Source organism: Trematomus bernacchii, unplaced genomic scaffold (assembly GCF_902827165.1).
Source record: "Trematomus bernacchii unplaced genomic scaffold, fTreBer1.1, whole genome shotgun sequence".
NCBI lineage: Eukaryota > Metazoa > Chordata > Actinopteri > Perciformes > Nototheniidae > Trematomus > Trematomus bernacchii.
The window spans coordinates 239,369-254,667 of NW_022987910.1; the positions used below are offsets into that span (position 1 = coordinate 239,369).

At 40.1% G+C, this 15,299-nt stretch overlaps 1 protein-coding gene across 3 annotated transcripts in view; it reads left to right on the forward strand.

Annotated features, from left to right (window-relative positions):
- hip1 (huntingtin interacting protein 1) overlaps nt 1–9,088 on the forward strand; it is a 49,234-nt gene extending 40,146 nt beyond the window's left edge. For all 3 annotated transcript variants that reach the window (XM_034115010.1, XM_034115011.1, XM_034115012.1), the window contains 9 exons: nt 581–691; nt 900–958; nt 2,648–2,741; nt 3,489–3,589; nt 3,806–3,911; nt 4,061–4,184; nt 4,368–4,429; nt 6,430–6,547; nt 6,636–9,088. In XM_034115010.1, coding sequence (XP_033970901.1) covers nt 581–691; nt 900–958; nt 2,648–2,741; nt 3,489–3,589; nt 3,806–3,911; nt 4,061–4,184; nt 4,368–4,429; nt 6,430–6,547; nt 6,636–6,646 — 786 coding nt within the window. In that variant the 3' untranslated portion in view covers nt 6,647–9,088. The remainder of the gene's footprint in view (nt 1–580; nt 692–899; nt 959–2,647; nt 2,742–3,488; nt 3,590–3,805; nt 3,912–4,060; nt 4,185–4,367; nt 4,430–6,429; nt 6,548–6,635) is intronic.
- The last annotated feature ends 6,211 nt before the right edge of the window (nt 9,089–15,299 follow it).

A 15,299-nucleotide genomic window follows, 5' to 3' on the forward strand; every position in this document is an offset into this window, starting at 1 on the left:
ATCATAAAATGTGTCAAAGTATCCCCAGAGTTGCTGTATTATGAGAACAGTGATTAGCTTAAAAGGAGCCTTTCTTATTTTTAACCTGGATTTTTGTGCCTTAAATGACTAATGGGAGCAAGTATTTAAAAAATGGGTCCAGTATTGAGCACTGCAGCCGTCTGCTGCAAACCGGGCTGCAATGAAATCCATCAGGAGAATTATAATTAAAATGTAAAGTGCCTTTTTTGTTGCCACTGATTGGCCAGGATTGATGATATTATGCATTGGCAGTATGCATGATCCAGTCGGTTACACAAAGTCTCAATCTGTTAAAGTTTTAAAGCGACGTGGTGGTGTTTGCAATGTAGATTAGTGTGATCTACAGTAAGACTCTTTAATGTCATTAAATACATATTTCGCTGATTTTGACAATGGGAAAGATTACCATTTTTGAGCAGATTTGCCCCACTGTGATACATTACATCGCTCAAAACTGGATCAATATGTTATCATCCCACCTTTCACAGAATCTAGCCAGGGAGAAAGTGTAGATAATTTTTTTACTGACATCAGTATCTCTTCATGTGTCTTTGTTCAGAAACTGCGTCCTCGGGGGTTGGAGCTGCAGCAGGGGGAGCTGGGAGATATGGTGGAGCAGGAAATGTCTGCCACCTCCGCTGCTGTGGAGTCTGCTGCTGCCAGGATAGAGGTGTGTGAAGAGTGTGTGTAAAGTGTGTGTTAAGCTGTGGTCATCTGGTGGGAGATGTGTTTGTAAATGCACTTGCTATTAGCTGTGTATGTGTGTGTTTCTGTAAAGCTCTTTGCAAGCTGTGTAAAAAACATAGCCCCTGGGTTTAACTTTCCAACAGTATTAACTTAAAAGTGGGTTTTTTTGTCTCTCCTTTGCCTCCAAACAGGAAATGCTCAACAAGTCTCGAGCAAGTGATACGGGAATCCACATGGAAGTCAATGAGAGGTAAAGCACAGATACAAAATAAGATGCATTTGAACAATCACAATAATGATATCAAAAATACGTTTTAACGTTAATTAAAGAAGTACTTAAAGTGGACCTATCATGCTATATTTGAATAATATATTGTAGGGCCATACCTATATAAGGTATATTTATACGTTTTCTTTTTCAAAATATCAAACAGATCATGCATTTTAGCCATGCCTCATTTCGCTCTATTTTGCTCTCCTCCACCCTGTCTTTGCATGCGCTGCAGCTGACCACGCCCCCCTGCAAAGGAGGGGGCCGAGTTACGAGCGTCATGTTACCATGCTGTTACCATGCCACGGCAACCTCTCATTCCCCTGATAGTTGGAGAGTTGGCCATATAGGCGGAGCTCCTCTGTCCTGACGTCAGAGAAATGTTCAAATCTGGATCAGTTTTGATCAGATCCGTTGCAGCCCCGTTTTTAGAGATTTGGGTATGGAGGAAAAGAGAGAGGGTTGTGTTTTCTGACACTTGGTGAGTTCCCTGGAACACCGGGGACACATATTCATGTATAAAAGACGTACAAAAGTGCATTTTGCATGATAGGTCCCCTTTAAAGAGTCTCAAACTCATCTCAATCTCATTAGGCTTTACAGTAACATCACATTTGACTGAATTGTGCTTCAGTTGACCCTCAAACTGATTTCTTTATGACTTTATCTTAGTTAGTACTAAGATTAAAGAAGGATCCATAACTTAACCATACACTTGCAAATCAACAACCGCTGATAGTTCAGTTTGAAGACTAATGGAGTTGCTCAAAGATAGGAGGAGGAACCAAGTCATCTGTTATTGAGCCAGGCCTCTAATGTTTGTTTGTGAAAGAGCTGACCACAAGATGTAATGGATTCCAACGAAGGCAATGATCTGCAGAGAGGAAACAGAGATGCTTTTTTTTTTTTAAAAGGCAGCACAACAGTCACATGATATTTCAGACGGTCACACACTGAGGAGAGACGTGCAGAGAATTGTATCAGTTCAGCCACTCAGCCTATGCAAACTGTGAAGTCTGAGCACATCATGTTGTTCTGCAGTTCTTCATCCAAGCAAGCCTGCAATGAGTTTCTTTAGTGGGTATTCTGTAGTTGTAATGCTGGTCATGTCAGTTATGTTTATCTGGAGCTGCAAACATGTCTTATCGTTAGGTGTCTTACACCATATGGGTTATTTATAAGGTTCGACCTCCAGGAAGTTCACAAATCTTTTGATAACATATTTGATAAGCAGCTGATCTAAACTTCACTGCTGTATTGATGTTGCTGCATGCATCTTCTCTAAATCATACGAAGCTAGAGAAGTATCAGTTCATTTGTAGGGTTTAGATGTTAATCCAATCTGTGTACTAATGCTCTTTGTGTCTAAATTAAGCCAATTCGATTTCCTGTGCTCCTCTGTTCTCTCCGACTTGATAATTAAGGGGTATTTTTCCAAGTAACTGCAGCACCAGTGAGAGACATTTAGAAACAAAACAAACAATTATTGCAGCTACAAACACTAGAATATAAGACTTACTTAACTGCTACTTCCAAATAGTGAAGAAGCTTATTTCTTTCTGTTTTATGCTGCATATTTAAAATGTTTCAGGATGGTTGAAATACAGATGCTAGCAGCTGTAGATTTCCAGTGACAGTGTTTGTCCTCTGCTCTGTCGCCCTCTGCAGGATTTTGGCGTCCTGCACGGAGCTGATGCAGGCGATCAAGCAGCTCGTTGTCTCTTCCAAAAATCTGCAAAGGGACATCGTGGAAAGCGGCAGGGTGAGTTACACTGCAGGTTCTTCTTCTGTGTGTTAACCATAGACTGTAAAATACAGCTTTTATTTAAAAAAAATTAACAAGATCTTCAGCATCATTTCACTAGTTCCAACATCTACTTTCTCCTTACTAGCTGATATAAGTATTTGCAGCTGTGCAGTCTTTTAATCCTGATGGGTAGACTATATATTCAAATATGCAAAGTTTGGAGGAAATGAGGTCGGTTTTATGTAAATATGTGGTTCAAGAAATGTGTGATTTTGCCTTTTTTACTATGATAAAATAACTTGTTACCAATAATTGTTTGTATTAAAACTTCTTACAGTATAATGCAGTCTCTTCACACACTCCCAACATATTTGAAAGTGCATTTATTGCAGCGTGTAGTATTTGATTGCACTATGTTGCACAGATCTTCATCATACTGTGTCCAGACTAGAGCTGTAACCATAAGTCAAGAGATTACCTTTTCCTCGTATCACATTAGAGTAAATTAAATTGGTACAGTTTTGGACTTTTAATAGTCAATACAAATATATCGTCTTGGACTCTGGTTAGTTGTGATTTTGGAGCATTTTTCACAATTTTTTGACAGGTTATAGATTAAACAATTAAAAGCAACAAAACAATTGTTATATTAATAGATATTTTAAAGAAGCATAAGTTGAACTCTTGCCCAAGAGTTTAGGAAGTGTGTCATGATGAGACATGTTTTATAACATTTCTTTATATATCTCTTTTGTCCACCAGGGGGCAGCCTCCATGAAGGAATTTTATGCCAAGAACTCCCGCTGGACTGAGGGCCTGATCTCTGCCTCCAAAGCAGTGGGATGGGGCGCCACTGTCATGGTGTAAGTATCACTCGTCCCCTCTGAGTTACTCCAACTCACTGCAGAGGATAACAGTGTTTTAAGTCTTATTGTCCTACAGAATTACGAGGAAATAAATAACAGACAAACAAAGCAGTAAATCAGGCCTTAATTAGCATGGAGGGTCAATCATAAATCAGGCGTTTCTCACTGTGTTGTGATCAAAGTGGTCCTCACCTCATCATTGTGTTGTTCCAGAGATGCTGCTGATCTGGTGGTGCAGGGCAAAGGGAAGTTTGAGGAGCTGATGGTGTGTTCACATGAAATAGCTGCCAGCACAGCACAGCTAGTGGCTGCATCCAAGGTGAGCAAAGAGTACATCATTTTCGTTCTCTTGGGGGGAGGCATTGTCTAAATTGTGTGGTATTTGCTATGCTAATGGAGTTAAAGTAAGTCATTTCTTAGCACTGATTCCATGCTGTAGATGTCATGTCTATTGTCTTTTTCCTGTAGGTGAAAGCAGACAAAGACAGCGCTAACCTGCAGCGCCTTCAGCAGGCGTCCCGCGGCGTCACACAGGCGACTGCAGCCGTCGTGGCCTCCACCAAGTCTGGGAAGTCCCAGATCGAAGAGAAAGGTGAGACAAGCACATTAAGTTAGATCATTTAGTTAACAGTGTCATTGATTTAATTTGTATGTTTGAGGTTTTTTTTTTATCATAAGACAAAATGTCCAGTTCGTTTCTTATTATTTTCTTAGTTAAAAGGAAGAAAAACGTAGTAGTTCTTGAAAATAATCATGAATTGTTTTTGTTGCTCAGATACGATGGACTTCTCCAGCATGACTCTCACACAGATCAAAAGACAAGAGATGGATGCGCAGGTAAGAATCAAAATACAGCAAACATATAACCATTTCAATAAGCCACATAGTTTCAAACGTGTTTAAAATTAAGTAGAGAAGCAAAACTATTTAGGAAAGAGTTATTTAAAGGTCCCATGTCATGGCCATTTCTACTGATCATAATTCCATTGTTGAGGTCTACTAGAATAGATTTACATTGTTCAATCTTCCAAACTCACATTGGTTTCTCATACAGCATCTCTGTATAGTATGTGTATTCACTCTCTGTCCTAAACGGCTTGTTGGAGCTCCTGCCCCCCCCTCCCTATGAGCCAACTGTGCTCTGATTGGTCAGCTTGCCCACTCTGATGAGTCCACCACCGTTACAGCGGAACATCAGTGATTATGTGTTACAATGGCGTTAGCAACCAGAAAATGACACCAGTAATGACAAACAGATGAGAATGCTGCGTGGGGTCTGGGTGCCGTGTTGGCGGGACTTTGCGGGGCTCGCTGCTGCGGACAGTGTAAGCTGGATTACTGGGGTCGTTTCCTGGTTGCTGCGTGGGGTCTGCGAGACACTGCGAAACTCACCTGAACTCAGCCTGAGCACACACACACACTCACAGCCTGGCTGTCTCAGGCTGAGTTCAGGCTGAGAAATCCGCGGAGCCGCAGCTGAGAAAAGATAAGGCTGAGTGAGTGTGTGTGTGTGAGGAGCTCCACGGATTGTTCCATTTGGACCTGGGCATGGTTACGTCACCATACTCAGGAAGAAAACAATGGAAAAAGAGAAATCTCCAACGAGGCGTTCTGGGGCAGCATAGACAGGTCTTTTCTGTGTTAGAGTTGTACTCGCTACAGGGTGTACTTTGAGGGTTTGTGACTCTGCAGACCGTTTACATGCAGAAAAAGCTACATAACACACAAGGGGACGGGTAATAACTGGAAAAGCATAACATGGGACCTTTAATACTTTATTGGGGCTAATAAAGTTTCCACTCTGTAGATGTATTGTTCTTTGTCCATTGAGAAGTCGCATGTCAGACCCGTGTGAACACTTCTCTCTGTGCTTTGGCTCTGCTGCGCCCGACACTGAAAGAAAAACACAGAAAGGTCTGGACCTGCTCACACACACGGTCCATTGTTGTAAATGCACAGAGTGCCTCTATTTGAAGTCAATTTAATGAAGTCCTAATGTAGAACCACACAACTTTTCAACGTTTCCCTCCCTAGCATTTCCAAGTAGAATTATCCTTTCTGTCTCAAAGGGAACCGGATCGCTTTTTGGTTTATTTCAGAGCCTAGCAACCACCCACAACACAGGATGCAAACTGCATCTTATTTTCCATAGTTGCTTTAATTGTCTTATTGTCCTCCATTTCCACTACTGGGAATAGTTACTGTAAAGTAATTACATGACATTCTTTGGTAACTGAAGATAGCTAATGATGGCTACCAGGAAAACAAATGAGCTATCCTCTTCCTGTTTTGATTGAGCATTAGTTGACGCACCTCCTCTGTGCCGTTAGTCGAGACTTCATTTTCCCTGGAAAGCAAGGCTTGTCGGGAACCAATCTCAACTCTCATTGTGTTATTGTTCTATAGACAATCTTGTATATTCAAATAAATCCTAACATGTGCAAATGCTGATTGTTTAGAAAGCATTCACAGACATAGGGAAATTGGAGAAGATAATAATTTTTTCCTTTGCCTTGAAATAGTTTGTATGTGTCTTAAATGCCAGTGCCAGACACATTTCAATCTGATGGACATTAAAGTAATCTGAATTATTAACTGTATATTAAAGTGGCCTCCTAAAACGGCCAGTTGATCATAGGGAAAATTATAAAAATATAGTATTTTCATCAAGAATCCTGCATGATTCCCCCACATAAAGCACTATTTGTTCCCACGTAGCCTGTTCTTCATCCATCTATTTTCTGTATGTCACTGTTTAAGATTTGAGGCTTTCTGTGGTTTGTGAGGCGAAGTAAACGGCTTCAGGGAGATGATAAGTGTGTGTCTTGTTTCCTCAGGTTCTGGTTCTGGAGCTGGAGACCCGTCTGCAGAAGGAGCGCGAGCGACTCGGCGAGCTGAGGAAGAAACATTACGAGCTGGCGGGGGTAGCAGAGGGCTGGGGCGATGGAGAGGAAGGTGAGGACAGAGGACAACTACAGTGCTATGAATATACCCTAAAAAAATAAAAACAACTCAAATGCGTTTTTCTGCTTCTTCTCCACAGTGACAGGTTGAGACCAGGATCGTCTCCCTCCTCCACCAGAAGACCGACTTCTGCCTGCCTCTTTCTATTTATACACCCTTCACTCTCTTTCTTCCTTGTTTTATTCTCTCGTTTTTTGTTTGTTTATCTCCAAGCCAAATTAAAAGGTGCTTCTTTTTTCTAAACCTACTTCTCCACCCATGTCCAAAAGCTTCCATAAGGGACGGAACCAAGGGTGCAGCGACGGGCGGTGTCAAAGGGACGAACAAGAGGATGTTACTGTTGCCTCTCCCCCAGGACTGTGTTGGTGCAAAGCGTTGGAAGTGAAGTGGATCCCAGTATTTATTGTCTTTTTCTTCGCCGGTTCTAAATAACGGCGTTCCAACAAAAGGAGGAGAAGCTACGAGCACAAGTTCCCACTCAAGACATCCCAGGATGCTCTGCACAACCTTTCAGCAGTGAGAGTGGACATCAGTGACTGTTCTTTATCTTCCTCCCGAGTGTCTTCCTATTCTTTTCACACTGTGAGTTATCACCGTATTAAGTCCATACCACTTCGCTGGCTGGTTTACTGGACTTTCTGCCTTTCACCTCTCCACCATTGTAACGACCGTGACTGTTTACCCGAGCAGTCCACTGTTTTTTTATTCTTCTTTTAACAGACGCTTGCATGGAAACTCTTAAAAAAAATGCTCTAAACTGGGAAAGGTTTCAGAAATGGAAAACATATTTTTCTTCTTTTCCTTATGAGCGCTGAGACTGCCAACAAACCTCTTCAGCGTCAGAGGTGTAACAATGAGAGAATCTGTCAAACACTAAAAACAATGGGGTCGTTTTTTTCATTTCCCATTTTTTACCGGTTCGAGTGGATAGTGAGAGGAAAAACCCATTTTTATATATAGAGATAGTCTGGCAGCAAAAGCAAACAATGTATTATACAGTTTAAGATCCATATTGGTGCATATTTTTACAAATATCCTCGATGAAACAGTGAATTTGCTCCTGTGGGTATTGTCCACAGTACATGACCGTTACATGTATGATATGTGTGTAATGTGTATTTGTAAAGCGCTTTGAGCATCTGGAAAAAGCGCTATAATAAATGTAAGGAATTATTATTATTATTATTATTATTATTATTATAAGAAATCAGTCACAGAAGCAGCAGCTCTGGAGGGGGTTTTCTGACAGTTTGCTAACCAAGACGTTCGCTTGGTTACATCCTTGGACATTGCAGTCGAGCGAGCGTTCTCCCAGAGAGGATGTTAAACCGAGAGAGGAAATCAGCAGGAGCCCCAAAAGGAAATCCTCAGAAGTTGGATTGATGAACTTGAATGTTTTGGGACAGTACAGGCTGCACAAATGGATGAAATGTTTTATCCGGCTAATCACATGATCATGCCTCTTCACATGCCCTGCAGGACTGATGGTTAACTGCAGTTTTCAACGATCCTTTATTATCTAACTGTCACAATGGACTCTAAATGTGTGCGGCACAGTGACTGCAGTGTTTTCAATCGCCTCCTAATGACCAAGTAGCTGTGTGTATATAAACTACAGGCCTTCTATGGTTGGGAATAATCTTTTGCTTACCTTCAATCTAAAAGCATTACTGTTTTGCATCGCTCCAAGTAAGGATTCAGTTTAATTGAATTAAGGATACAAAGATGGTGCACACGAAGGCCACCGGAGAGAGAGAGAGAGAGAGAGAGAGAGGTTGTTATTTCCAGAGACTGATGGACTGAATGGACTGAGATCATGCCTTTGTGTAAACCATGAGATGAGTTGGCATCTGTTATTTTAACCTTATTTTCTTTGTTTTGTTTAATGACAGCCATGATGATTCTCTTGGAGTATGTCTCTGTGTGTCTTAACTTACTTTGTTACGGCACTCTGCTTCAGCTGTCTAACTTAAAAAAACATTTAAAAGTTACTTGCAGTAGCAGATTAATGAATCAGAAGTGTTTTATTAGCCAACTTTATTTTGTTCCCCCATTAGATAATACTACTTCTCCAAGCAGGTTAAAACAAACAAGTGTTATTGGCGGTACTCCTGGGTTCACATCTATTTAATAATGATTTTAAATGTTTTTTTGTCACTTCGTCCACACCTGGTTAGCTGATTTTGTAAAAATTTGGAATACAAAACAAAAAAGATACCATTTAAAAGGGGGGGATCACTTTCTTTACAGTATTTAAAGTGTATCAAAAGGGGAATTGAACGCACCTAAAGTGATGTTTGGTTGTGTTTTGGCCCAGATATTGGTTGCTAACCTCTCTGTCTCCTCTCTGGTGTCTGTAGTCCTCCAGCTCAGCCAGCCTTTCAAACTGCCTCACACTGTAGTCAAAGAGAAACAAATACTCACATAGCAACATTGAAATATGTCTTTGTATGATATACTAAAACTATGTTGGTGGGTTTGTTTTTATTTTTTCAGTTTTTAAAATAAATATTTCAACTCGTTAATACAGAACCAGATGTGACTGTGGTTTTTGTGATCTTAAAGCGGCTGAGATACTGAAACGAGATATTTGTACAGAATGCAGCTAGCAGAGAAACAGTTGCGCCCTTTTCCCCTGTGTTTACTGTTTATCCTCTACACTGTGTTATTCTTGGATGTTACATAATCGCTGATTGATAAATTGCTCCAGCCATTGTTTTATTAATCCTCTTACCTGCTGATGCAACATTCAGGGAACAACCTTGAGGAAATCCAAGAAAATGAAAACACATTTTAGTTTATTCATGATAGGAGATAATATGTAAGTTATGTTTAATAAAAATATTTTTTTAATGCAGATACAATAAGGGTTTGTGTGAGCACTAGAAGTGGCTCCACTCTATAATAACCTTGCATCTACATCAAAGCTACAATCCTAATGCACTTTTATGGGAGGTTAAGACTCTTTTCCAGTAAAAGCATTGACAATTTTAAGTGCTTTGTTGGCATTCAATTTAAAGTACAATATTGTCAAATAAGAGAAAAACTGAACGTTATAGAAAGTGTGTGGATGCTACAACTCTAACTTGCCTGCTCTTTCCACAGTAGAAATAAATGAAGACTCGAAATAGCCCACACACACTGATATGTTTATTGAGTAAATGAAGCAATGTAATCTAAAACCACTGTGCTGAGATTACAGAAATCCCTAATCTGGGTTCCCAGGATCGACTGCATCTTCTGATAAGAGTCTTATCTTCTTGTTTCTGCAGCGCAAAAGACTCCCACTGAGACACTGGCTGAACTATTTTTGAATAGTGGGTTGTTTGCACAGAAATTCAATATTTATTTAGTTCCAGAACATTGTATTGATTCTGGATGTTATTAACTCTTCTGCCTTTAGAAACGTCGCTCTGGTGCATAATAATATAACATTAATTTGACTTTCACCTTAATCTTTAAACCAACTGCAGTCCTAATAAACCAAATATTCATTATTTGAATCCCTTCAAAAGCCACTTTGTTTACATAAAGCAATTGATTTTAAGCGGGACAATTACCTAATTTAAAATGTTTTTGTATACTAAAACGCAAGTTTAACAAAAAAATCCAAATGTTGTCATTGATTACCAAGAACACAATTTAGAAGCCGAAAATAATTAAATGAATGAAACAAGACTTCTTCAATTAAAATAAATACAATGACTTTATACTCATGGCAGAAGGTATAGCAAACTGCAAAGTCAATTAAATAAGTAAATTAGCAGATATATTCAAGATACAAAAAAAACAAATGGCTGACTGAGATTCATGTTTCTGTGTATGGAGCCTTGAATCAGACAAGTAAACCATAACTGAATTTATCTTTTATTAATACTAATTATTTATTAATTAAATAAAAAAATATATGAATAAACATAAAGATTAATACTCCTCTTTAAAGCTTTTATCCGTTCTTGGAAATTAACATTTATTTCTTCCTTTATCACTGATCTGATGAGTTAATGAAATTGAAACTTATTTCAACTCTTTAAATTTAATAATTTATCTTTTCCAATTTCCTATTTATTTTTACTGTCTATTTTTATCAATGACCTACCTAAATTAATCAGTGTATTTGGTTGTATGTATTTATATATGTCTGATTACATTTTATCAGGGGTTGCATGAGGTGTTTATCCTTGAAACTGACATTTTGCTGAGAAAATGTAAATGCAGGGTCAAACTCAACAGACAAAATACAGTATACAAATATAATTTAAATTGTGTTTTTCATTAAAACTTAACATCATGTTTTTCTTGGACTTCCTGGTCTTATAAGGAATACGTGTTGTTGTTTTGCTAGCTGAAATGACACTAGACAAAGAGCAAAAATACTGGCCTAAATCTCTAGAGACCCGGTTATCCCCCTTCTCTAATTGTTTATATTTCTGACAGTTTCTTAGTTTCCCTCCATGTCCACATTCAGCAGTGAGCATGCTGCCTCTGCTCTCTTAAATGGAGTACAGTGTGCAGTGGTGTTGTTTTTCTCTGTGCTGCTGTTTTGCCACATGGGCTAATGTGGTGGGTGGTGCCTGTGGAAGACTGAGCTGAGCTATTTATAGTCTCTGCAGTCCTGAGCTGCCTTACAGCAGGTCTCCTGGCAGCAGCACAGTGTTTGTCTCCCCTCTGCTCTCCAACACTCTCAGGGACCAACCACTCTCACTCTGTACAGTATATCTGCCTTAAATCAGCAGGTACACTGACAGGTAAAGGGCGATTTTAGGTCACTTCAATGGAAACTGCAGAGGAGGTACATTATGAACCTTTGTGAGAAACAGCTGATCTGTTCGTTCCTGCTGAAACAGCATGTACTGTGGAAAGCTGCTGTAATAATGTGTCAAATGGGTGATCCATAACAGAACTCATGAGAAAGAAATATATATAAATATCTGACATGATGTCTTTTCTTTTTCTTTTTGTATTATTGTCTTTATAATTTGTATCTGTGTGTATAAGTCCCTCTGTGAGGGCAACAACAACAACAAAAAATAAAAAATAATATCTGACATGATCTCAACGGAAAATCTAAAAGAAGGGCAACAGGAAACAACCCTTGAAGATATGTTTGTTTTTCTCTTTTTTCTTTAAATATCTCTGTGACAGTTCATGTGTTTGGATTAAGTTGGACTTTGATCCCAATGGAATCATCTGAATTGTAAAAAGAAACATTCTACTAATACACAATTAGACCGGACGCCTTCTGCTCTACAGAATGAATGTGTTAAGACATTGTTGTCAGCATGTTTTTTTTAAATGAATTGATAACAGTTTGTTTTTAATAAAATAAAGAAACACGATCTTTCTGCACAGTGAAACTCAAATATCTATGAATAGAATAAGCAAAACATATTTTTGAGTGGGTGGAGTGTAACCTTGAGGACGGTTGTTATTCCTTGTTTGTTGGACTACAGGAAATATGTTCTGTATCCTTAATGTATCCCAGGTGTGCACAAGCTTTGCTTTTACCAGAGCTTCCTCACAAAAACCACAACTTCCTCAACAAAAGCAGCATCTGTCCTTACTGCTTTTTAGGAATAAGGCTGCACCAGAAATAAAAAAAAATAAAAACATGATCAAGTCGTCAAAATGTGACCTATATTTCTGTTCACACTTCATATTTAATTTGGTGACTTTCCATAAGTCACCTGGTGGATCCGGAGCCCAGCTGCAGAGGAATCCACCTGAAAGGAACAACGTGAGTATTGTAAAGGTGTCTGAATGCCCTTACTGTTTATGGAAGGGTTTATCTGAATAGGAGTGTCATCACTCAGGCCGCCCTCACTGACGGCCTTTGAAAGCATTGTTTTGTGCTTGCCTTGCACATTGCTCTCCAGCTAGGCCTCGGCCCGCTTTGAGTGCCTGATACAGATATGAGGTCACGGGATGAGGCAAAAAAAAAAAGCCTTCCCCTCTCCACTGAGGCCTGTGGGTCCTTCTTCTCCCCGGGTAAACAAACAAGCAGCCGGCACTCTGCTTCCCTGAGGGGCCAATGATTCCTCTTTTAGAAGAAGGGAAAGCCACAAAGGCAGCGTTTTAGATACTGCTGCAGACAACAATGTGCGCTTTATATAAATAATCAATATCTGATACCACTTATGTTTATAACAGGAGCTTGTAGGAAGCAGAAACAAAAAGTTATATAGTGCGCTCATGAAGCAGCTCTTTGTGCTACAAGTCAACAGACTAAAGGGAATGATCAAGCATTTGTGTTGTCGGTGTAATGCAGCTGGAAAACTAAATTAAAGCAATTAATCAGGGGCAGCGGCATCACAACATGGCATGTGGCTGCCATTTGTATCGTGTGTTTTCCCTCAGCAACACTGAAGTGTCGCAGTGGTAGTTCTGTGTTTGTCTGTGCATGATGGATGAACACTCTGGGAGCCATTAGAAACTTTACAGAGGCTGTGTGAGCGAGCTCCTGAGCTTCTATATTAGTGAGGACCAAAATGTGCTACACCAATACAAAATGTTGTCAGAAACTGTTTAAAGAAAAGGGTTATGCTACTTCCTGAGTAGATATGAAGCTGGAGCAAGCAGACGGTTAGCTTAGAACAAAGACTGGAAACAGGGGGAAACTGCTAGCCTGGTTTGTCTAAAGGTGAGAAAACCTTCCTTCCAGCATCTGTAAAGTTCACGAAAACTCAGGTAAAAGGTTTAATTTGCCAGCTACAAGGCGACATAATATTAAGAACACAGGAAGTGACTGGCCGAAAAAGAAGTATGGCACACCACTGGGCCATATTGTACAGATTTAGCTTTAAAATATTAGGTGGTAAAAAGTGAGCTTTAAGGCTGCATGCTGGTGGAACTTGTTTCATTGACAGTACACATGCGATTTTTGATCTTCTCTTAACCTAACTTGCCCTTTAAGATTTGTCCTTGGGTTCACGTTTATTAAAATGAAAACTCAATTGAAAGGAGGAATTAAAAATAAAATACAATATGTGCAACCCTAGCATCCACTTGTCTTATTGCAATAATTTAAAGTGAACTTTTGTACAAAGGCATTTGTACAAAGGCATTTGCTTGATTAACTGCAAAAACTAGCATTGTTTTCCTGTTTATTCCTTTTTCCTTTTTTCTGTGCTTTCATCTGCTAAAGCTCCCATTAACTACCCTGTGTGAAGAAAAACAAAACAGGAACGAATGAAGTGGATTATAGCTATATTTAGGTCCTCATATATGCAGATACAACTGTGTGTCTGTGTCGGTGTGTGTGTGTGTCTGCATGAAATCACAAGAGCCAATGCCATGTAAGGATAAAAGTCCTTATTTGCCCTCCTCTCTTTGAAAATAACTGTGTGTGTGTGTGTGTGTGTGTGTGTGTGTGTGTGTGTGTGTGTGTGTGTGTGTGTGGTGTGTGTGTGTGTGTGTGTGTGTGTGTGTGTGTGTGTGTGTGTGTGTGTGTGTGTGTGTGTGTGTGTGTGTGTGTGTGTGTGTGTGTGTGTGTGTGTGTGTGTCTGGGTAGAGCAGACTCCAGCAGGACTGAATCTACAGCAGTGCCTGTCTCTACATGCAGACCAGATGTCTGTAAAGATCCCTCCTTGGATGGGTAATAAAATACCTTAACATATATTTAGCAGCTACAAATACCATAAATGTTTGCTCTAAACTCTACATGACCCAGATGACATTTCTCCCAGCAGTCACAACATATGTGAATATCTGCAAAAAGAATCTAGGTCACATAGGGTTACAGAACACATTGGCTGTGCTTTGCCTATTTTGCACATCAAATGTAATCATTACACATGTATAGTAATCCAGACAGTCAGAGCTGCCCTACTTTGGCACCGGAGACACAGACGTAAACATAGACATCAGCACAGAGGGGCGGTCAGGTCATTTTAAAGAGACACAGGAGGGTGGGGGGGGCATGCATGGCAGACCCAGACAGTGCATGGCACCAACTAACTCCACCGCTCTGCTTTGGGAAAATAACGAGGGTGAGACGGGGGTTGCTAGGAGACCTTACCCAAAGCAAATAAAGCCCCATCTGCTGCAGCGAGATTTGGGGTGGGTTAGCCAAGTCGGACAGAGGTAGGGAAATCAGCCCAGGAGGATCATTGGAAACGAGCTGAGACAGGGGAGGAGAGAGAGCGGAGGGAGGGAGGGATAAAGGGTGATAATGAGACATGAAAGGGAAAAAATGAAATCAAGATATGAGAGTGAAGGGGAGTAGGAATTTAGAGGAGGGATGGGAGAAAAGTAAGCATGACGGGAAGCTTGATTAATGAATGACTAAAAAGTCTGACTCCCACTCATAACCCTCCTCAGGCACACACACTTACACACACATCTTCAAATCCATCTTCACAAAATCACCATGAACACATCACTCTCTGTATTAGATTGCTTTCATCTACTCTACTACTAATCACACCATTTATAACAAACGCTGGTGGCGGCAGAACCAAGTTGCTGCTGATGTTGATTTTTCCAAGTCCCCCATTAGTAACAGACGATGCCCTTGTTACCATGGGGACAACAAAATGAGATATCACAGTTGAGTTGCAGCAGGCTTTGTGCCCACGTTATATGATGACACCTGGTCAATTCACACAAACATCCACCTCATATTTAGTGTGAATGGCTCACTCCTCTCCTCTTTGCTGTTGCCATTAGTGTGCAGAGGCTGTAGGAGTTATCTTCAGTCACAGAGAAGTATGCAAAGATACAACTGAGTCTCTCAAAGGGATTC